General features: G+C 36.0%; 1 protein-coding gene across 10 annotated transcripts in view; it reads right to left on the minus strand.

The window, feature by feature from the left end:
• Window positions 1–22,819, minus strand: part of LOC126764053 (uncharacterized) — a 917,515-nt gene that overhangs the window by 413,330 nt on the left and 481,366 nt on the right. For 6 of the 10 annotated variants that reach the window (XM_050481800.1, XM_050481794.1, XM_050481792.1 and 3 more), the window contains one exon: window positions 13,232–14,108. The exons of 2 other annotated variants lie outside the window; for them this stretch is intronic. In XM_050481800.1, coding sequence (XP_050337757.1) covers window positions 13,247–14,108 — 862 coding nt within the window. In that variant the 3' untranslated portion in view covers window positions 13,232–13,246. Of the gene's footprint in view, window positions 1–13,231; window positions 14,109–15,167; window positions 15,638–22,819 lie in introns of those variants that run through there. 2 more of the 10 variants (XM_050481793.1, XM_050481797.1) reach the window with 2 other exon arrangements.

Genomic DNA, 22,819 nt, shown 5'->3' on the forward strand with positions numbered 1-22,819 from the left:
GCCATTGTGGCATCATCGGAAACGAATATGCAGACATCGCAGCTAAAGAAGTCTACCAGACACCCTGTATATACTTCGAGCCTTTGGTAAAAACAGACATCATTCGACAAATAAACAACCACGTTAGGAAACTAACTGCGACTAACTGGCAAACGTATCAACATGGATACAAAATTTACAATTAAAATCGCATCAAGCCAACACTCCCGGTCTCAGCGACGGCAGAACTTCGCATTATCACCAGATTACGACTGGGTCACACAAAGTTAACGCACGAATATTTGTTAAAAGGGGAACCGCCTCCTTATTGTACAGCGTGCAACTGCGCACTGTCCATAAAACATATTCTCGATGAGTGTATAAAATATAATAATGCGCGTGTCAATCAGGGTTCTCATTTACTACTCCGTAGCAGCAAAATTTCTAAAATTATTGCTATGCTATCGCTACCGCTCTCACTTTGTCGGGAGCCAGAGCATAGCCTTAGCATAACAATGTAAAGTAAGTAAAGTAAAAAACTATAGCTGGAGCGGGAGCAAAAAATTAAATTCTGCGCTATGCTCTGGCGTAGCGGTAGCAAAAAATTGGGAGCGGTAGCACAGCAGAGCAAATGAAAAATTTCATGTGCTACAGCTCCCGAATGTGTTTGTTGTTTTATTTTTCTTTTTTGCTATTTTCTGGCATTTACAAGTATGGTACAAGTTGGTATATAAAAGAAAGTCGTTTATAACTCAAGAACGGCTGAACCGATTTGGCAAAAATAGAAAGAAATAAGTAAAAATTTTCATTTCCAAACGTGCTTAGTGTATGGGTTATACTGATTTTGCTTCTTAACCAGGTAGTTTTTTTTTTAAACGAGCTCGTCTGATATATTTAATATCACAACAAAAAATGGCATTGGAATTTTCATTGTCAAGGCACTGCGGATACTTTGCTAGATTATTGGTCAAGGACGCAAATACATTCATAACAAACCAAACGCGATATCTAACGTAAAGATAAAGCGGAATAATTGGAGTGTTGATAAAAAGGTTTATTATAATTTTAGATATACAGAAATCTTTTCGATTCTTTGCAATATACATTGAAGTATGTATATGCGTACAATTTCAAACTGATTCTTCCTAAAAAATTATAAAATTACTAAATATTGGGAATGGTAGAATAGAACTGCAAATACACAGTGCAATGGATTAACACATTCGCGTAAATTGCGGGAATTCCCGTCATGTTTCCTTCAATAAAACAATTGCGGGAATTCCCGCGCTATATTCCCGCAATTTCTTCCGCACATATGGCGGGAGTTCCCTAATTTGTTCAGACTATTTTAAAAAACTAACCTGTAGAAAAAAAGCGAGAATTCCCGCTCTTCACGTTTGTATGGAAAAATTAAGTGATTATCTGGCAGCCACCCGCTAAATTCAAATGAACGCGAACGTGTTAAAACTGGCTCGGTAATCAATAGATGAATATTAACCACGTGTATTCCAAAAGATAAAGGCGAGGTATCTAAACCTGATTTTTCCACGAAATTCGCATTTTTTTGTATAACTGACAAGAGCTACAGCGTCTAAAGTCAAAGTGATGCCATAAAATACCTCTGATCTGTAGGAATTTAAAGATAAAAAACCAAGATTGTAGTGTATTTTCTATGGAAAATTTTTACATGCCTCGGTCCAGTTCTTAATGTTAACACATATGTAGGGCTAAAATTTTCAGGGAATTTTTTTTTTTTTGGGGTATTTCCAAGGAAAATTCGTGACGGGACTGAAAAAATTAATAGTTCAAAAAAACACCCTAATGTATATAAAAAGGGGGAAAGTATATGTACATAGTTAAAATTAATTGCGAAAATTCATAGTAATTGAGTATTGTAATACATTTGGAATAGATGATGTTTTTGGTAATACAAAATTGGTAAATATTTTACATAATAAAAAAAATGTATAATTTATTCAATTATTATCTAATTCACTTTATTAATATATTTATAAAGGCACTTGACGCAACAAGTGCCAAAATGATTTGCATAACATTGTTTTGTTTGAATTATTCAATTAATTCAAATATTATGCCAGAAAATAGCAAAAAAGAAAAAAAACAACAAACACATTCGGGAGCTGTAGCACATGAAATTTTTCATTTGCTCTGCTGTGCTACCGCTCCCAATTTTTTGCTACCGCTACGCCAGAGCATAGCGCAGAATTTAATTTTTTGCTCCCGCTCCAGCTATAGTTTTTTACCAAACAAAACTCGGAGCAGAGTAGAGCACATACTTTACATTGTTATGCTAAGGCTATGCTGCGGCTCCCGACAAAGTGAGAGCGGTAGCAAAAGTAAAATGAAATGCTACGAGAGTAGCGTAGTTTTTCAAACGCTGGAGTCAATACATTTGGAAATGAATTGCCCACAAATATGCTAAAGACCTTAGATAATGAAAACATAAAAAAAATCTTTAACTTAATTTACCAAAGTAACCTTTTGCACCTTGTGTAATCATTTATTTACTTCGATACTTATTTTTTAATATTATCTTATTCTAGAGAATTTTTTAATATAAAATTTTAATAAATTAATTAATTTTTAAAATATAAAATTTTTTAGTAATAAGTCAGGCCGATAGTCTTAGTTACTAGTTGCCTTGCTAAATGTAATGTAATTATTTATAATTATAGTTCATAAAAATAATAAAAATATGACAAAGACTTAAACTTTTCACCGGAGGTGGTATAAGAAAGCTTTATAAGAACCGGGAATTTTAGGTTAGACCTCATATCTTGGGACCCTCTTATAGTGCAAAACTTGGCGAAATGGGACTACAACTAGGCCTACTTTCCTTATAACACAATTTTAAATTTTGATTCTTTCACTTTTCCAGTGTACAAATCAATAAGCAATTATTATAATGGAATAACACTTTGCACGCCTAATGCCTTTGAAATATACCATCTTACGACGAAAAATTGCTCTGTACCTATAGTTTACTTTTTAACGTAAATATCGAACAAAGTAATATATAATATATAATTGAAATATACCTAACAGAAAGATTTTTGAATTTCTGAGTGACTTTATACTGCATATATCGGCCGATATGTGAGCTATCTCAATGAAAATGAGAGAGCGTGTTTGGTTTAGTCATAACAATGGAGACATTATTGCATCAGTGTAATATCCCTGACAGACGAGCAAAATTAATACGCTTTAAGCAAGGCAGAGTTGTGCATTTAGACAGCTGATTGTGAAATTTGTTTATTTATTAAAAAAAAAAAGTGAAATAAAAATGAATAATAGAAATTATTAATAGAAATTTTGGTATTGTTGGAAAATCAATATAAATTTAACGAAAAAATACGTTTATTATTAACTACTTTCAAAGATAATAGAGTGAAATTAAAAAAAATAATTGATTGTAATGCGAAGAAAGTGTGCAAAAAAGTTAAGAATATTGGAAAAATGGATAGCAAACTGTGCGTTGTTTATTTTTTGCAATCTAAAAATATTAAAATTTGTTTTTGTTAATATACTTGCACATAATTTTATTAGCAATGGGTGGGCGGCAGATTTCAATCGACATCTCTCAAAAAAAAAGCAAAAATCGGCCATTTTTGAGCGGTGTTGCCTACTCAAATTTGGTAAATTCAGCTAAATGCACGAAATTCTTGTGCATTACAAATTTACATTACCATGGGTCAAATGCGCAAGTAAATGTAAATTAAGCCCGTTAATACAAATTACCCGTGTCGTCTGTCAGGGCTATAAATCGCAATTTCGAAATTTTCAGAACGGTAGCGAGCGAACCGTTGCACATAGGAGCATTTACCCTCAAAAACTGGACAAAATTGAAAATTACAAACTTCAGCGATGGTACTCAAAATTGATTTTTTTTTTGGTACCTAAATAACCAGTCTACAATGAACCGATTGAATGAATGACCTTCAGGCCGCTATATTGCCACACAAGTAGTCGAAACCTACACTTCGTTCAGAACGCACATGATTATTTGCGAAACTCTCCATTGTTCTCGAGATTGCAAGTGGTTTTTTTTAATGCGTGAACGGAATTCTTGGAAATATTTTTTATGGATTCAGGACAACATGGCATCATTAAAAAAACTAATTTTTTTTTTTTAATTTTTTAGAAATTAGAGTTTTTGTTATAGTGTTGGGGGAGGTCGAGCTATGATTTTTCTTTCTTAGTAAACTACAGGGTTTCTACTTAACATATCAGCTTAAACATTTGCCCCGTCTGCACGCGTTAAAAAAAGTTTATCAATTGCAAAAAATGAGTACTGATTTATTTATTTTTTTTAATTGAATACTGAAATCCTGCTGAATTAGTCTAGACGGGTAGGAAGAGGGCAAATGCTAAGAGGGTATACATTTTTGGAGTAGTACCCAAAATTACTGGAATTGAAAATGTGCAAGAACTACGTTAGGAATTTGTTCTATTATTTCGTTTTTTCAGGTTCAAAATCAAAAGTTAAAGAGATGTCTCGAAAAACATTATACATATATGCTTTGTAGGGAAAGCGCTGCGAAAAAAAGAGAAGATAAAATGTCATATATGGAAAAAAAGCTTCAAGAAATGATGAAGTGTCCAGAAGGCGAATTTCAAACTTTAAGTAATGATTTAAAGTATTTCATATGGGATTTAAAAAAGAAATGGGTATTGTCCAGTTATACTGAAGAAAGATTTGTCAAAAAATACGAAGAATGGCTTAACGCTTCCATTTTAGTACACAACTGGACGCCGAATACTAACTCTGGGCGCCTAAGCATACAATTCCAAGAGTTGTCTGATCGTAGTAAACGCCGGAAAACTACGAGTACTTACACAGCTAGCGTTAATCAAAGGATGGCAGGTAATGCTGCTGTGTCTATACTTATAATAGGCGTAACTTCTACTCCTACAAGAGCCATAAAATAAAAAAAAGTACACACCTGCTAAAGCCTTACAAATCTTTGTTGAAGGTGATTTTACAAGAAAACAGTGGGAGTTATTACACGAATCAAACAAGGGTATTGGCTAAATGAGCCTTAGTCGCCTGCCCCACACCACACCCTACACCCATCACTAACACGCACACTCACCACACTCACCTCAACATCACCACACTCCACATCAAAACCACCCACACGCGAGAGCCCAGGATCCACACACTTAAACACCCACCACACCACACGACATGAAAAGGGTCAGCCTCTACACACGCCAGTTCTGACTCGTCCGTCGTTGAACCCACGTCGCTCTTTCGCTACGCACCGGTAGTGATCTCTAGTTTAAATCTACATCCATAAGTTCCAAACCTAGCTCTATAGTGTAAAATAGCAGTGTATAAAGCGGAGTTCTATTGTGACACATTATATATATTGTAAATAAATTGCGAAATTGCACAGGAGGTTTTATTTTAAGATACACAATTCGGCAAAAGTGGTAAGTCAAGCCGGCAGTGATTAAAACAGGTATTTTTCCTTGTTATACGCTTATAAGAGAAGTAAAGAAAAGCTGTTATCCAAAACAAGATTCAATACGAGTTACAGAGAGATGTGTTGAAGTGTGCTCCAAGATTTACTCGACCACACTACTATTAGGCTATGTCTTTATATTGAGGACGTTCTTCAAAACTGCACGGTAGCCGAATTAGAGAATCTTGAACTTATTTCAAAATGGGGTTGCGATGGTTCACATCAAGTTGTACTATATAACAAAAATACTCGCTCTTTAGCTCTCCTGGCGATGACGACTCCTACATATTTCAGAGTTCATTGGTTCCCTTGAGGTTGCAGTCACATATAGGTGACATCAAAAAAGTTCTGTGGCAAAATCCTATACCTTCATCTATTCGTTTCTGCCGACCAATTCGAATTCGATTTCTGCATGAAACTGTCAATGTCACAAAAGAAGAGATATTAAACCTAGAGAATCAGGCAAAACGATTGCTGGTGACCAAAATACCCAATCCAATACGAGATATTTTCGTGCGACACACATTGCTTCCAACAATGGTTACGCAAAAGATTGCAATGCGGCTACCGATACTACTTCTACCATGAGATGTCACATATGTGGGAAAACGTCAAAAAGTTTCAATAACTTTGAAAGTACTAATGAGGAAGATCCCAAGTCATTAAAATTTGGTTTGTCAATTCTCCACGCTAGAATCCGTTTATTCGAAACCATATTACACCTTGCTTATAAACTTCCTTTGAAGAAATGGCAAGTCCGAACCACAGAAGAGAAAAAACTTGTGAAAGAAAATAAGGAAAGAATCCAAAAAGCATACAGGGAAAGAACTTTACTATTAATAGACATGCCAAAAGCTGGTTTCGGAAATTCTAAGTCGGGTAACACTTCTCGAAGATTCTTCAGCGATCCAGATTAAGCTGCTGAAATTACAGGAATAAAAAACGATTTCATGATCAAACTTAAGGTCATTCTAGAAGCAATATCATCCGGCCATAAAATTGATGTAATAAAATTCCAAATATTTTGCAAAGATACAGCAAAAATGTACGTGGAGAACTACTTCTGGTATTCAATAACGCCCACTCTTCATAAAATACTTACATGGCCCAACAATCATAAAATACGCTATCTTACCTATCGGCCAGCTATCAGAAGAGGCAGCGGAGGCTCGAAACAAGCATTGTCGTCTATATCGACAAGACTTTGCAAGAAAATTTTCACGGGTTCAGTGCAACCAAGATGTTTAAAAGGGCTTCTTCTCACATCTGATCCATTTTTAAGTTGCCAGCGAAAACGTCAACGAAGCAAAAGCCAACCCTTCTTGAGTGAAACTATAAAGCTCTTCGAGTCACAGGAACCAGAGGTCTACGTCGACACTGAAACAGGGTTGCCTGAGCATTCTGATGAATCAGAAGAGGCTTTGTAGCAACACTCACGGGGGAATTCTTATTTTTTTATTATAATTTTATTTTATCACTTTATTTTAATATATATTCAATATAAAATGTTCGGTTGTACCCGAAATTAGCCCTTCCTTACTTGTTTTATTTTGATATATTGCATTATTATATTCCAACATGCATTTTCGTTCATAAAATCACTTAAAATAACTTTGTCCGGTCTTTGAGGCTAAATGCTCCTATGTGCGTTGCTGTGCTACACGAATTTATAATGCATCGCCTCCGTAAACTTCGCAAATTTCATTGGATGCTTGCGAGTTTCTTCATTATTTTCAGTCATTTTTGAACAGCTGTAACATTTTTGTAAAAGCTGCTACAACCGTCTAATGGATTGGAAAAATAGAAGACGTGAAAGTATGCCATTCGGTATCCCAATGACTTGGACTAATCCTGGCGAAGGTCACAATCCATTGAATTGCTATGCATGTGCGAATAAAGGAGCCCCAAAAAGGATAAGAAAAAATATATACAGGGTGGGCCAAAAGAAACCAAGGTGTGCAAAGTTTAACAACTTTTTCGTTTATTAATTTTTTTTTTATTTTTTCTTTCAGATTATATAGACAACACTTGGAGAATTTATAATGGAGAGGTACACAACTGAACAGAGAACCAGAACAATAGAATTTTATTATTTAAACCAGAGATCAATTATTTTAACGCAAAGAGCATATCGTCGACATTTTAACGGCAGAATTTCGCCCTCTGAAGCAATTATTCGTTGCTTAGTTGATCGTCATCACCAACATGGCAGCGTAACAGATTTGCTTCGAACCGGTGGACCGCGTTTAAGTCGCACTGCGGAAAATATTGAACGAGTACAGCAAAGTGTTAACGAAGCACTAAAAACATCTGCCAGAAGGCGTTCTGCTCAGCTAGGAATGTCTCGTACGTCACTTCGGCGCATTTTAAAAAAAGATTTACAGTTATACCCATATAAGGTGCAAATGGTGCAAGAATTAAAACCCGCAGATCATCGGCAACGTCTAAATTTTGCAGTTAAATTTCAAGAGTTGGCCAGAAATGAAATCTACTTTATTAAAAATTTGATTATGAGTGATGAAGCTCATTTTCATTTGAATGGCTTTGTTAATAAGCAGAACTGTAGGTTCTGGGGTTCTCAAAATCCAAGAGCCATTCATCAACGCCAATTACACCCCATCAGGTGTACAGTATGGTGTGGGATCACATCTGAAAATGTCATTGGGCCTTACTTCTTCGAGAATGAAGATGGAAGTGCTGTAACCGTAAATGGAGAGCGGTATCGGTTTATGATAGAAAATTTTTTACGTCCTGCTTTTGAAAACAGACCTGGTATGTAGTTTCAGCAGGACGGAGCTACTGCCCATACTGCCCGAGACACAATGGCACTTTTAAGTAAAATTTTTGGAGGGCGAATAATTTCCAGAAATTCGGAAATTATTTGGCCAGCGCGATCGCCAGATTTGACAGCACCCTACTATTTTCTTTGGTATATGAACAAGCCAGAGACAATCCTTGAACTCAAGGCAAACATTGGTGCAGAAATTCGAACGCTACAGCCACAAGTTTTGAAAGATGTTATGGACAATGCTCTAAAAAGAGCCCATCAGTGCGAAGCTGAAAACGGCGGTCATTTAAGAGACATCATTTTTCATACTTAGTGTAAAAAAATTTCCCTTTTGTATATTATTTAATCGGAAAGAAAAAAATTAATAAACGAAAAAGTTATTAAACTTTTACACCCCTTGGTTTCTTTTGGCCCACCCTGTATATTGTGATTATCGCATTCCTGTACATACATCTATAAACGTGGATATCCGAAAATTTTTATGACAGAAACATCAAAAACTTCTTTTGAAATCAATTTGTGAATTGTTCAAGTTTAAAGTTCTAGAGTAAAAATTTCCATTTCTAGCAAAATTAATTGCAATCGTAATTTTCTCTAACTCTTTGTAAACTTTTCTGATTACAAATTCTTTTAGAACAGATTTCGGATCTAATTTTTCTAAAAATTTTTCAAACTGAGAGTTACTCTTTCTTTGTTTGTTATTGTTTTCGATTAATTAATTTAAGCCTGTTTTTATTTCTATTAAATCGACATTGTCCGGTGTCCCTGTGACGAATTTTACAATTGAGCCTAAAAAGTTTAGTCCACGTCGTGCCCTGTAGGTAATAATTGTGATTTTAAAGCCTCTATTTTACTCACAAGAATAGCCTCTCTTTCATTTGGGTTTGCACTATTATTATAGCTCATAAAATTTTCGTACGATGTAAGTATACTCGTTAAATTGGCTGTATGGTACAAAAATTGTGTATCTTCAAATAAAAACACTATGTTTGTCTCAGTCAAAACAAATTTTTTATTACTGAGCTCAGTCACTAAATCTGCAAAAGAGAAGTAAAGTGCAATTAATACTAATGGTTGTCAAAAAGTCTTGCGGTATTTTCGCTAGTTGGCGCTGAAAGCGCGTAGTCCTAGTTTTATTCGTCGCATCGGGTCATTTTTGGAAAGCTCATTTCACGCGCTGTTTGATTGATTGTCGTTTCTTTTAAGTCGTTCGTGAGTTATAGCGTTGCAAACAGGGCATATTTTTCCAGTACTGCTACGATAAAGGCAAAAATGAATCTCAAGCCGCCAATAAAATTTGTGCAATTTATGGACCATTTCCACCGCACAACGATGGTTTCAACGTTTTCGTTCTGGTGTAAAGGTGGTCGAAGATGCGCCACACTCCGGAAGGCCTGTCGTCGAAAATTGCGATAAAATCGCTGAATTGGTCGAAAGAGACCGGCATAGTAGCAGCCGTAGCATCGGTCAAGAGCTGGGCATGAATCATCAAAAATTCATTTAAATTTCAATAAAAAAAAATCAATAAAAATACCGCAAGACTTTTTTGACAACCCATTATAATACCGCCGTACATGCTGTAGCCTGTCTTCGAATGCTGTCCTTATGTTCCTCTCTCAGTTGGAATGGTTGCACCGTGATCTCTTTTATAGTATGTTTGTTATATTTATTGGCACTTTTATTCCGTCAGTCCGTTCGGGAATAATTATATCACCTGACTTATGCAAGGTGCGTTCCAAAGTAAACAGGACTTTTTGAATCTAGTGCCCCCTGGTGGCGCTATATGTCGACTGGTGCGATAGAATCTACTATCTTTATCGATTGTCCAGTGAGAATTTCATGATATTTCATTGAGTGGATGTGAAGTTATTGCGTTTAAAGTGCGAAAATGAGCTCGAACAGAGAGCCAACATTAAATTTTGTTTTAAAATTGGTAAAACTTTTACCGAAACGTTTCAATTGATGAAACAAGTTTATAGCGATGATAGGTTGTTTGTTTGGATGTCTTTCATACTTGTGGTGTAAACAAATTTCACATTTTATTTTTTCTATTCTACACATTTCCTTCACGTTGGGCCAAAAATGTGTAAGTAAAATTTCTTGAGTGTTATTTTTATAATTGCGGTGAGCACGTCTGTGTCTTTACTACAAGTTCCTTTGGTCGTCTATGTTTATAACATGTGTAAGTTGGGAAATTAGCAATAATGTCATCTTTGACATGAAATAATATTTCCCCGTCTATTTTTAAAGCGTTCGTGACAGTTGGTCTGGCAACTTCTTTTAATTTTTCTATTAAGTCATTCTTGTCCTTGTAGTGGATTGTATGACGTACTCTATTTGGAAAAATTGTTTCCGTTAATACCTTTGCTACGTTGGCTAGGTCATAAATAGGTACAATTTGATTTTTAAATGAATTCAATGGTTGCTTTACCCTTTTGAAATGTTCTACAGGTGAACTTTCTGCCAAATGTTAAGAACAATCAGTCTGCTACAACATTTTGGTGTCCTGATTTATAAACAAGTTTTGCTCCTTTTTCATCCATTTCATTTTTTCCACCTTTTTAATTTCGTATTCGGATTTTTGTCTGATATTGAATATTTGAAGGACTGATGGTATGTGTAAATATTTAAATTTGCTACCCCATATATGTATATAGTTTCGTAACTTTTGAAGTGACCAAACTATGGTTCCATATATGCTATAATTCTGTTCAGTATCATTTAATGTTCTTGAAATGAAGGCAATTGGTTGTTTATTTTGAGATGGGACTGCCTCAATAGCAAAATTACTTGCATCAGTAATTAAATCAAATAGTTTCGAGAAATCTGGTTGAAAGAGTTCTGTTTGTTCCCGAAGTGCTATTTTTATTTTTTGCAGTGCATCCAGTGCTGCCGTCCATCTGTCCGTCCGTCTGTCCGTGCAAGCTGTAACTTGAGTAAAAATTGAGATATCATGATGAAACTTGGTACACGTATTTCTTGGCTCCATAAGAAGGTTAAGTTCGAAGATGGGCAAAATCGGCCACTGCCACAAAATGGCGAAAACCGAAAACCTATAAAGTGTCATAACTAAGCCATAAATAAAGATATTAAAATGAAATTTGGCACAAAGGCTCGTATTAGGGAGGGGCATATTTGGACGTAATTTTTTTTGGAAAAGTGGGCGTGGCCCCGCCCCCTACTAAGTTTTTTGTACGTATCTCGGAAACTACTATAGCTATGTCAACCAAACTCTACAGAGTCGTTTTCTTCAGGCATTTCCATATACAGTTCAAAAATGGAAGAAATCGGATAATAACCACGCCCACCTCCCATACAAAGGTTATGTAGAAAATCACTAAAAGTGCGTTAACGGACTAACAAAAAACGTCAGAAACACTAAATTTTTCGGAAGAAATTGCAGAAGGAAGCTGCAGCCAGGCTTTTTTAAAAATTGAAAATGGGCGTGGCCTCGCCCACTTATGGACCAAAAACCATATCTCAGGAACTACTTCGCCCATTTCAATGAAATTCGGTATATAATATTTATTAACACCCTGATGACATGTACGAAATATAGGTGAAATCGGTTCACAACCACGCCTTCTTCCAATATAAAGCTATTTTGAATTCCATCTGATGCCTTCTCTGTATAATATATAGTACATTAGGAACCAATGATGATAGCGGAATAAAACTTTACAAAAATACGGTATTTGAAAAATATGTAAATGACGTATAATGAAATCTCGATTATCACTTTATAATGCGAGAGTATAAAATGTTCGGTGACACCCGAACTTAGCCCTTCCTTACTTGTTATTCGTAATATTATGCAAGCACCATATCTTTAACAATGGGATCTAGTTCTAAGGAAATTTTGTTCGAATGACACCTTAAGCTACTTATGTAAGGATCCGAAGTTATAAGAAGTCTGTTGAAGACATCAGTATTTGTGGAAGTTAAAATCGATGTTACTAAAAGGGACGGTAATTGACGGTTGTTTGTTTTTTTTTAATTGAAATTATAGACTCAGAACTTTCATTTTTTTATAGTAAGGGGGCTAAGCAAGGCAAAGCACATAAAGTTTTTTTCCATCAAAAATTGAAAAGTTGATATTTTTTAGTATAATTTTTGAAAAATTATAAAAATTATCTTACTTTGCCAATTTCAATAAATTTTTTTTTATAAACAAGTAGGTGCTATATTTTCACTAAAAAATAAAAGAAAAGCCATAGCTATAAACTTACACACAAAAAAAAATTCTTTATTTGGACAATAATTTTAATCTGATTTTATTGAATAACTTTCACTTTTTATAAAAAACTTTGTTGAATTTTTCTTATCCAAATATTTCTTTACAAAACAAAATCATTAAAGTTTTGAAATTGGAAAGTGGAAAAATCCTATTTTTTCCGCCGAAATGCCACTATGCCACGTAGCGAAAAGAAGAAACGACTGGCGCGCTGTTGTTAACTCGGCTATAATCGCGTAAGCGGTGTCTACGCCAATTAAGGGTGCGAACAGAGTGGCCGCTTGTTGCCTAGCCGAGCCGACTGACGCTTATTGCGAGAACCAATGCGAGAAAACTGGTATTATACAAATTAGTACAAATAAGCGCGAACAGGTCATAGTGGGCGCTGAGCTGGTCAGAGCGCAAAGCTGGTTGAATGCGAGAAAACAGTTCCAAAGCGTATTCCAGCGCCGACAACATTGTTTATTCTGCGAAAAGCTAGTTTTGGACATAAAATTCTTTGGAAAAAGTGAAATCATGAAAGTCATATGCTGTCATTCATCATTTAATGGCATTCTTGTTGAACTTTTCTTGAGTACAGTCGTGTGTTTTGGTTTATTTAAAATGAATGTAGAACAATTAATAAGTGAAGTTTTTTCTCGGCCGGCTTTGTGGGATCAGAAAAATAAATGTTATCATAACCGTGTTTTAGTGGAAAAGCTATGGATGTCCGTTGCTTCAGAAATGAAAATACCAAGTAAGTTACATTGAAATTTATTATATTTTATTCATGCATACGAAATTACAAAATTTATCTCTTATTAATCTACCATTTTTGACACTTGTTTTATTGAATTCTTTTATGATTTTTTCAAAATGTTCTTTTTGCACTTCTTCCTTTAAATTTTCATCTAATCCTTCTAAATCAATAATTATGTTGTGTATAAGGCATATACATTTTACAATGAGTTCAGCGAACAAAGGATCCGTTTCAATGGGTTTCCATAATATTCTGAACCTTGCACTTAATAACCCAAAGGCGCATTCAATGCACTTTCCAGCTCTTGAAAGCCGGGCATTAAAATATTCATGGTCTTCCGTTATCTCCTTTTGGCTATACGGCCTTAACAAACATTCTAAAAGGGGATAAGCCTCATCCCCAAGAAATACATATGGCACAAATTCTTCACTGTTTGGCAGACATGTATTTCCTGGTACAGGTAGTTCTCCACTTTTTAAAAGATTAAAGATTTTGGAAGAGCTAAAAGTGCCACCATCACTTTGCTTTCCGTATCCACCAACTTCAACCGCAATAAATTTGCAGTTGGCATCGGCAATACCTTGCAACACAATAGAAAAAAAGTGTTTATAATTATAATACATGCAGCCAGTATTTCCTGGACAGTTGATTCGTATGTGCTTCCCGTCGATAGCACCAATACAATTTGGGAAGTTCCATAGCTTCCAGTATTGCTTTGCAATTTCTTGAAAACATTGTTCGTTTGGCTGCGGCATATGTATAGTAAACATATTATCCCATAGAACTTGGGTTGTCTCCTTAACAATAGCTCCTACTGTTGATTTGCCTAGCCGAAACGAAAAAGCTAGTGAGGCAAATGATGCTCCAGTTGCCAGAAATCTAAATAAGAAAGTTAAAACAAAAATTGTTATTTAAATTTATATTATATTATTTGTATAATTTTTTGTATTTTATTGTTTAAATTCATGTATGCATATAATTTTTATCATATTTTAATTATATGGTTTTATTTGATCTTGCAGAGGAAGACTTAAAAAAAAAATGGAAGTATTTACGCGATCAATTTCGATGTGAAGTACGCAAAATTCCAACTCCACAATCGGGGGATGCCGCATCACAAATTACTTCGAGTTGGCCTTATTTCAATTCTCTACTGTTTTTAAAGGACCAAATGAAATACAGAAATTTAAGTGGTAATTTAAAAGCGTCAAGTGTAAAAGCTATCCAAGAAGAGGTTGAATATGAAGAAGAAATTGAAGATATTATCAACACTTCACAAGTCGAAGAAACAAGAGATCTGTGCGACAATGACGAGTTCAGCTGTGAAGTTCCATCGAAAAAAAAAATACCTCTAACAGCACTGCCCAATTGTTGGAAATTGAAAAAAGAAAATTGGCACTGCTGGAAAATAAAAAAATGGAAAAAAAGACTGTATTGGATGAAGATGAAGCATTTTTTGTAACTCTTTTGCCGCATATTCGGAAGTTGGACCCAGAGAATAAATTTCTGTGTCGAATGGAAATGCAAAATGTACTTTATAAATACGTGTATGCAAAAGTTAAAAATATGCCCACACTGTCCAATGAAACTTCAAGATACGCGCCTTTGTCTTCACCAATCAGCGTTTCTTCTGAAAGCTACCAGATAAATTCTTTAGACCTTAGCACAACTCCTTGTTTTCAACCGATCTCATTTACCACAGTTGAAGGTACAAATATACCACCAACTTCATCATCATTGGTTCCAGACCAAAATACAATGGAAACTGTAATTTATTCATCTTTAAATTCCTCTTAATTAATTTATATTATTTATTTTTAATTTTTTTGTTTAATTTTTCTTTTTATTTATAAAAAAAATGTATTCATGAATTTAATACGATATAAAATGAATTTAATACAATAAATACAAATATATAAAACATAAAAAATTTCTTACCTGAAAGTTACTATCAAGCGTTCGCATGGACATATTGGTACTTTAATAAAATTACTCCACTTCTTTTTTAATTTATCACCAATATTTTCGAGAATATAGTCGAAAGTTTCAATACTCATTCGAGTATATTCTTTAAACTTGGCAGGATATTTTCTTAAATCACTATATAAGTGATGAAATTCTCCAAATTCACTTCGTTTATCATTTATTGGATGTTTTCCAAATGATTTTTTATTGATAAAATACTTTAAAACAGTAGCCGAAGCTAAATACTCATCATCTGACGAATCCATATCTTTTCACTTCAATTTCACAAACACGAATGAACAACAAACCCAAATGCATACATAAAACGCAAATAATAGATAAAATATCAGCGCTGATTCTCGCATCCACTATGCACACTCAAACTTGTTTCTCGCATGAACAAGTTCTCGCAATAAGCGTCAGTCGGCTCGGCTCGGCAACAAGCGGCCACTCTGTTCGCACCCTAAGAAGGAGCTACATAATTATTCGTCGCTACTTGAAAACATGCGCAATTGTTTGCGACGAAATGGACTAAAGTCGGTATCATCACTGGAGATATCCATTTCAGCAATGTAAATATCATGCGAACAAAATGTGTAGGTAAGAGTTATCGAATAAGGGGATTTCCCAGTTACTATGTTCATTCCAGCAATGGTGCTAAGTGTGGTAAAAACAAAAATAGTTACAAGACAGTGATTTTAAAACTGTGCTAGATTAAAAATTTTTTATAATATTTCTTTTTCAACCGTGTAACTTTAAATCCGTGTAAAAAAAGAGTTGGGTGTACTTCGTCTATATATACATATGCAAATTTAACAATATATTCTCGTAAGATACCGTCTACGTATCGTTGAAAGATTGGGGGTGCGTTTTTCAACCCAAACGGCATCCTAACAAACTCAAAATTTGTTCCATTGACTGCAAACGCGGTTTTTCTCTATGGGAATCCTTTATTAAAATTTGATGGAATCCCGATTCTAAATCTATAGTTGAAAATACTTTTGCTTTTCCTAAATTTTGGATAGTCATATTTACAACAGGTATTGGATATCTATCTGTGATTATCTGAGCATTAATTTTTTGGTAATCAATTAGCATTCTCCTTTTTGGCTTACCTTTTTCGTCAGTGCATTTTTTTAGAACCGTCCATATGGGTGAATGATATAGCCTTTTACTTGGTTTAATAATTCCATTTTTTAATAACTCGCTAATTTCTTTATTCACACAGTCGTTATCCGCAATGGGATATGAATATTGTTTTGTCCATATTGGATTCTCTGTCTGGGTCTTAATTGTAGCCTGAATAGTTGTATTGAAAGGAAAAGTTTCACTTATTTGAACGTTTTTTAGCATTTGTTTTCAAATGTCTTCTTTGTATTGAGGGTTATTTATAGTAAAGTTAATTTTTTGCTCTACATCATGGGCCACTTCCTTCTGGAACTTTAAACTATAATCATATAAATTCACTTCTGCATTAAGAGTTCTAAGTCCTCCTAATATCATATCGAATTCATTTAGATTATCAATTTCATAATATATTAAATCATATCCATATGTCCCAATCACGTTTTTTGAATTAATGCAGAAAAGTTTTTGTTTTCAAAGGAATAATTTGGATCGACTTATCAGTTTCACATTTGTTGCTAATATAATTATTAGTTGATCCTGTGTCCACTAAAATTGTAACGGGTGTGCCGGTTAATCCACATTTTATTTCGATAAAAGGCAACCCGTTCACTCGCCTAAAAAAGTACTCCGTATCTCAAAATGTCCATCGTGGTCTACTTGTGCGGGGCGCTGCATTTTTGGTTGATTGAAGTTTTGCAACGAGACGTTCCTATCCCTTTTAAATTGATTTGGTTGGTGAGGCGGATTCCTTTGTTGATTGAAAAAATGTGTTGGTCTCTGCAACTGCTGCGAATTGTCCACTTCCATTGGCTCTGGTGCAAGTTGTTGTTGCGGTTGATTATACAAGTAATTTCTAGGCTGATATCTCCTCTGTATTCTAATGTTTGGTCTGTATTGATGATGTCGTCTTTCTTCTCCATGTCAATGAACTTAGCCTTCGTTGCAGCGGTTCAGGTTGCTGGATCTTTGTTGCTTGTTCTCCCTTGGGAGGTTAGAATGTACCTCGAATTGGCGACTCACATTCTCGTGGTAAATAGTACTAGCAACGGCGTAAGCTGTTTCCAAATCTTTAGGGTTATGACTATGCAATGTTCCACTTGTATATTTGCAATTTTACCCTAGGATGAAAGTCCTAACTGCTTCCTCATTCGCATAGTCTTTCATAGAATCATTGTTTTGGTTTGCATCTCAATGTTTTGAGTTAGTACGTCGATGTGGGCGCGTAGTTATGCCATTTCTAATGTCATCGTAACTGCTTTTATGACTGCCGTGAGTTTTTGCCCTTTTTTCCTTTCGGAAGTTCTTGATGTGCTCCAGTTCTTAGTGGTTCCTCAGAATTCTGTTTTGTTCCGATTTTTCTGGAACCTGCTGTGTCTTTCTTTCAGACCGTAGATTTAGGTTTTTTAAGTCTTATATTTCAAAGACTGGCTGTAAAGCAACTTGATTTGCGATCTCGGTTGAACCCCCAGTTAAATAATTAAAATATTATGTTTATTATTTTATCTATTTGTAGAGTTTAATATCTCCACCTTCACTTTTGATGGCAATACTAAGACTGAAGGACATTCGGTTTGCTTACAGCTATTTGAACTATAGACAGAACATTCATGTTGTTCTGTTGTATTCTTATTTTAAGCTGATAAATATATCTACATAAGCTCTTATCTGTTACTGATAATTACAATACATTATTATGTGTATATGTCATGATACATGTTTTTATGTTTACAGCTGATAAGGATTTTTTTAATATATTTGGGTTTGTGAGTGTGATAAGGAATTCAACAAGAGCAAGGAAAGCAGACGAGATGTTGATGATGAACAGCTTACACGAAAGACCCCGCTTAAGAAAATATCCAGTCAAGTGGAAGAGCAAATGATGGCTGCTGCGAACAAAAGGTAAGAAGGCAAAATTCCTGCAAAAGGAAAGGTTAAGTAAAATGACTGGCAACAGGTCAAAAGCAAAACGCAGAACCAAAAGAAATAAAACCATCTCTGCACCTTGGCCGAAACCGGATGCAATAATCATTGTGCGCTCGGCAAATAAGTCGTATAGCCTTTGAAAAGGAAGATGCTCTGAAAGAGTTATGAGATAACGTTTTGTGAATCAGCAAGACAGCAAAAAGCGAGATACTACTCAAAAGGAGATAGAAAAGGTTCTAGGCGACCAGGCAGAGCCCTATTCCACGAGTTATCAGTGATCCGCGACCTGGACGAAATAACCACTAAAGACGACATAGCAAAGATTTTTCAGCGAAAATACGATCAAAAAATCAGACAGGCGTATACGAGCACGCAAACGGCAGTCATCCGCTTCCCGCAGCGGACGCAAAACGGCTGCTTGACGGAATAAGCGAAAAGCCAAACCACAGAAAGTGTTTCAGGTGTCTGGAACGCTGGTACATGGATCTCTGACAAAAAAAACAAACGCCTTCCAAGATAAGCCGCCCCGGGCAAATCTTACTATACGCGAAGCAAAATAAGTGCAATTAATTTCTACAGCTGCTATATTCCCCCGAGAGTACTGCAAGGAGAAAATTCTCGATGAATTAGTTCGAGACGCCCTCACTACCCCGTCAAACGTGATAGTGGGCGATTTCAATGCAAGAACAACTGAATTGAATGCTCCGCGTAAAACGTTTTCCTTGTTAGACGCCGTGCTGCTTAATGCCACCGGTAGAAATACTTTTGAGAAGAATGGATGCGGATCGATAATAGATATTATAATACGTTCGCCAGCAGCACGCTAGTTCGATCAGTAAATTGAAAAGTTTGCGACTTTTACACAAATAGCGGTCACCTTGACCATCACGCTGGAAATTAGCAAACAAACACAAACTCGATCCAGCGAGACGACTTTGCAACCGGAATTCAATAAGGCTATCAAAAGAAGTAAGTAGTTTTAAAGAACTATGCAAGAAGGTGGACGGGAAGTCCGTGGGCTGACGGCGAAAATCAGAGGGGGTAAAAGTCAGCACCAATCTTCCTAGAAAAGGTGGTGAAAACGATTTTCCCACGAAAGAATCCCAATCAAGGAGAACGATCCCAGCCGTGCTGGAAGCCTCATCAGTTGACGAGATTGGAGATTTGACAACGCAAAAGGCAACAGGACTTGATTGTATCTCGAACAAGGCACTGAAAATTGCCATCAACCAAAGCAGGAGTCTAAATGAAGAAGCTCTCCCAAAAGTTTGGAAAGCTGGTTCTTCGTCAAAAGCCAAACAAACCGGCAGGGAAGCCGAGTGCGTTTCGCACATTCTACATGATCAACACGATGGCCAAAATATTGGAAAGACCGATTTGCACACGTCTAAGACGTCACCTAGAAAAAGAGTCTCAAGGGTTATCTAAAAACCAATTTAGATCCAGAAGAGATCGGTCCACATTAGGCGCAGTTGGAAAAATGACCATTGCGGCCAAGGCCATAGAGGGCACCCGATGGATGCATGGAGATAAGAAATACTACGCAGTTCTCACACTTGACGTGAAAAACGATTTCAACTCGGCGTACTGGCCACATATAATGAGCGCATTAGAGACAAGAAACACTCCGGGGTATCTGTTGAGGACAATTAACAGCTATTTGTCGCACAGACTTCTGCTGTACCATAGGGCTCCGTGCTAAGTCTATTACTATGGAATATGATGTCCGATAGGGTGTTACGATTAGCGCTGCCAAAAGAAGCACAGGATGACATTGCCGTAACAATCGTAGCTTAAGGCCAGGTTCCTCTAAAAAACGTAAGTTTTTTCAATACATTTTATTTTTATTACAAAACATGTTGAGTAATCAATTTTTTTTACATATGAAAGTACATACTATTTATTAAGTTACTTAAAAAAAATTTTTTTTTATTATTTTTTTAAATGTCGGTCCTGAAAATGGCTGCTGAAACTCATCCGATTCGTAGATGGATGACATCATTTCTTGGAAAAGAATTATCTGAAAGCAAAAAACAAAGCGGTTTCATGTTCTGTATCAAATTAGCTATGGCCTCAAGCAGAATGAAACATTTTCAATGAAAAAAAAAAATAAAATGGCGGACTTTTGAAAATTTTTAACCCTTTTTTCACTTTTAATTGTTTATAACTTTTTTAACTAATAATGAATATTTTTGGTTCTGCTTGAGGCCATAGCCAGACATCTAAGGAGTAAAATGCTGTTTAGTTCATATCGATAAGTGCAATAGTTTTGAAATGAGAGCGTCATCCGTGCGAAAAAACGTGGTTCGGAGAAAAATCAGTTTAACACTCATCGAGACCCTCGGGTCTGGCCAGGCATATTTTGTTTTTAAATGTTATTTAAATATATTTAGAGTGTAGCAAACGACTTGCGCTTCCAAGTATCTTCCTAGAATTTTATTGTCTACAGAATTCAGAAAAAAAATTCAAGGATATCGTATCGAAAAGGACGAAAAAAGGATATTATAACATTACACCTTAGTGCACCAATGGTGCTTGGCTAGACCCCATATATTTTGTATGAAAATATATGAACTTTGGTATGTTTCTATCACTTTGCACGGTTGATTTATCTGTTTTTATGTTCGTTACATGTCCAAAATGGTTTGTACATATGTTTATCTAGGCTTTAAATGTTAAAAGCGGCTTTACTTTAGCCGCTAGAGCGTTTTAAAAGGTTAAGAAAAAATGTAATTTTTCGCAAAATGTTACATTTTTTGTGAACGCTATTGCCACGCCAAGCGTGAACAAGGCAGTCAATTTGATTTCAACCAAATCGAGAGGTAAGAAATTTCAAAAATGTATGTATCTATATTGTACGAGTACATATATGAGCGTAAATACAACACGTATTTCCATACAAATGTATGTAAACTAGCCTAGGCCTAGCCAAGCACCTTTGGTCTCGACTAAGTGTATCAGACCGTTGGTCTCGACCAGGTTTAAACCAAAGGCACGCAGTAGCTGCCGCTACCGAAGGCGTTCGAGCGATCGGATTTCCCGCAGCGCTCCTCACTCTTTTGTACCTGCTTCTCGGTCTTGCTGACCTTCGGGACTAAATCTATACTTTTTCTACGAGTATACAGTAGCAATTTATGAAACAAAAATTTCGATGAGACTCTGGCGAAAATTAAAAACTGGCTTACGAGAAGTAAGCTGCAGCTTGCAGATGAAAAAACAGAGGCAGTACTTATCACAAGTAGAAAAAGGTTAGAAACGGTCACCATGAAAATTAATGGCTATAGTGTCGTAACGCAAAAGTCATTGAGGTACCTTGGCATCATGATCAATATGAGGCTCAATTTTAAGGCGCACATTGAAAGTGACTGCGGTCCTGTCGAGAATCATGGCAAATATTGGTGACCGAAGCCTAGCCACATTTAGCCAGTCAATACTTATGTACGCAACTTCGATATGGGGGACAGCCCTGCGTCAAAAATCATGTGTCAATACTGTAAAGCCTGTGTCCAGATTATGCCACCTTAGAGTTGCGTGTGCGTTTAGAACGATGTCGCACTAAGCCATTGCTATCATATCTGGTCTTATACCACCGGATATAAAGGCCTCTGAGTTAAGTAGCGTCTATTTTAAAACGAAATCCATGAATAGGCGAGTGCAAAACAAGTGGCAAAAGCAATGGAATGCGGCAGATAAAGGAAGATGGACATATAAGTATAGACTAATTAAGAATGTACCGGCCTGTATTGATCGACAACACGGTGAGACAGACTTCTAAGACAGACAGATAAGAACTGCGTTAATTATCGGGTCATGGCTGTATCAGAGAACACCTGCACAAATTTGCCCACTATACTGAAACACAATGTTCGTTCTGCGGAAATGCCGCAGAAAACGCAGATCACGTCTTTTTCTCCTGTTCGAGGTATGTAGTGAAAATAGCCACCATAGAAATGCTAACAAGCGAAAGGATGACGCCCGACAATATAGTGAGTCACATGCTGCGGTCAGCGCTGGTTTGTACTAAAATGAAAGAATAGGCCGCAGTAGCGCTCCCACTCCCGCAAAGTAGTGATTAACTGCGGTCCATCAGGTCCAAATACAAGTTACAGCAGTCGGAGTTCAGAGTTTAGTACGTAGGCATACTCCTTCGCAAGTCCAGCATACTAATTTAATACTGTTTTGGGCGTGTTCTCTAATGAGGTACATATACATACTCTAGCGGACAAAATGATCGTACATGCTGCCAGTCTCCTTCACTAGCAATATTTGGCAAATATATGAAAAAGTTCCACTTCGTATTTTAATGGATCTTTCCAATCCTTTAGACATCCAAGATTCAGTGTAAATATACATAAAGTCCAAGTTTGGAACGCAAGTGATGCATTTTGTCGAAATAACGTTTTGTTGTCTATTGCAAAATAAATAAAGATGCGTTTCAGAGAAATATTCGTGATGCCCAACCACTAATACATCCGTCAGTTGTTATGGCTGAAATAAAGCTTGCTACTGCTTTGAGGTACCTTGCAGAGGGAGGATTTAAGGGCTAGGTAGGAAAAGACACCGACATATCGCTT

This window comes from Bactrocera neohumeralis, unplaced genomic scaffold (assembly GCF_024586455.1).
Source record: "Bactrocera neohumeralis isolate Rockhampton unplaced genomic scaffold, APGP_CSIRO_Bneo_wtdbg2-racon-allhic-juicebox.fasta_v2 cluster09, whole genome shotgun sequence".
Classification (NCBI taxonomy): Eukaryota; Metazoa; Arthropoda; class Insecta; order Diptera; family Tephritidae; genus Bactrocera; species Bactrocera neohumeralis.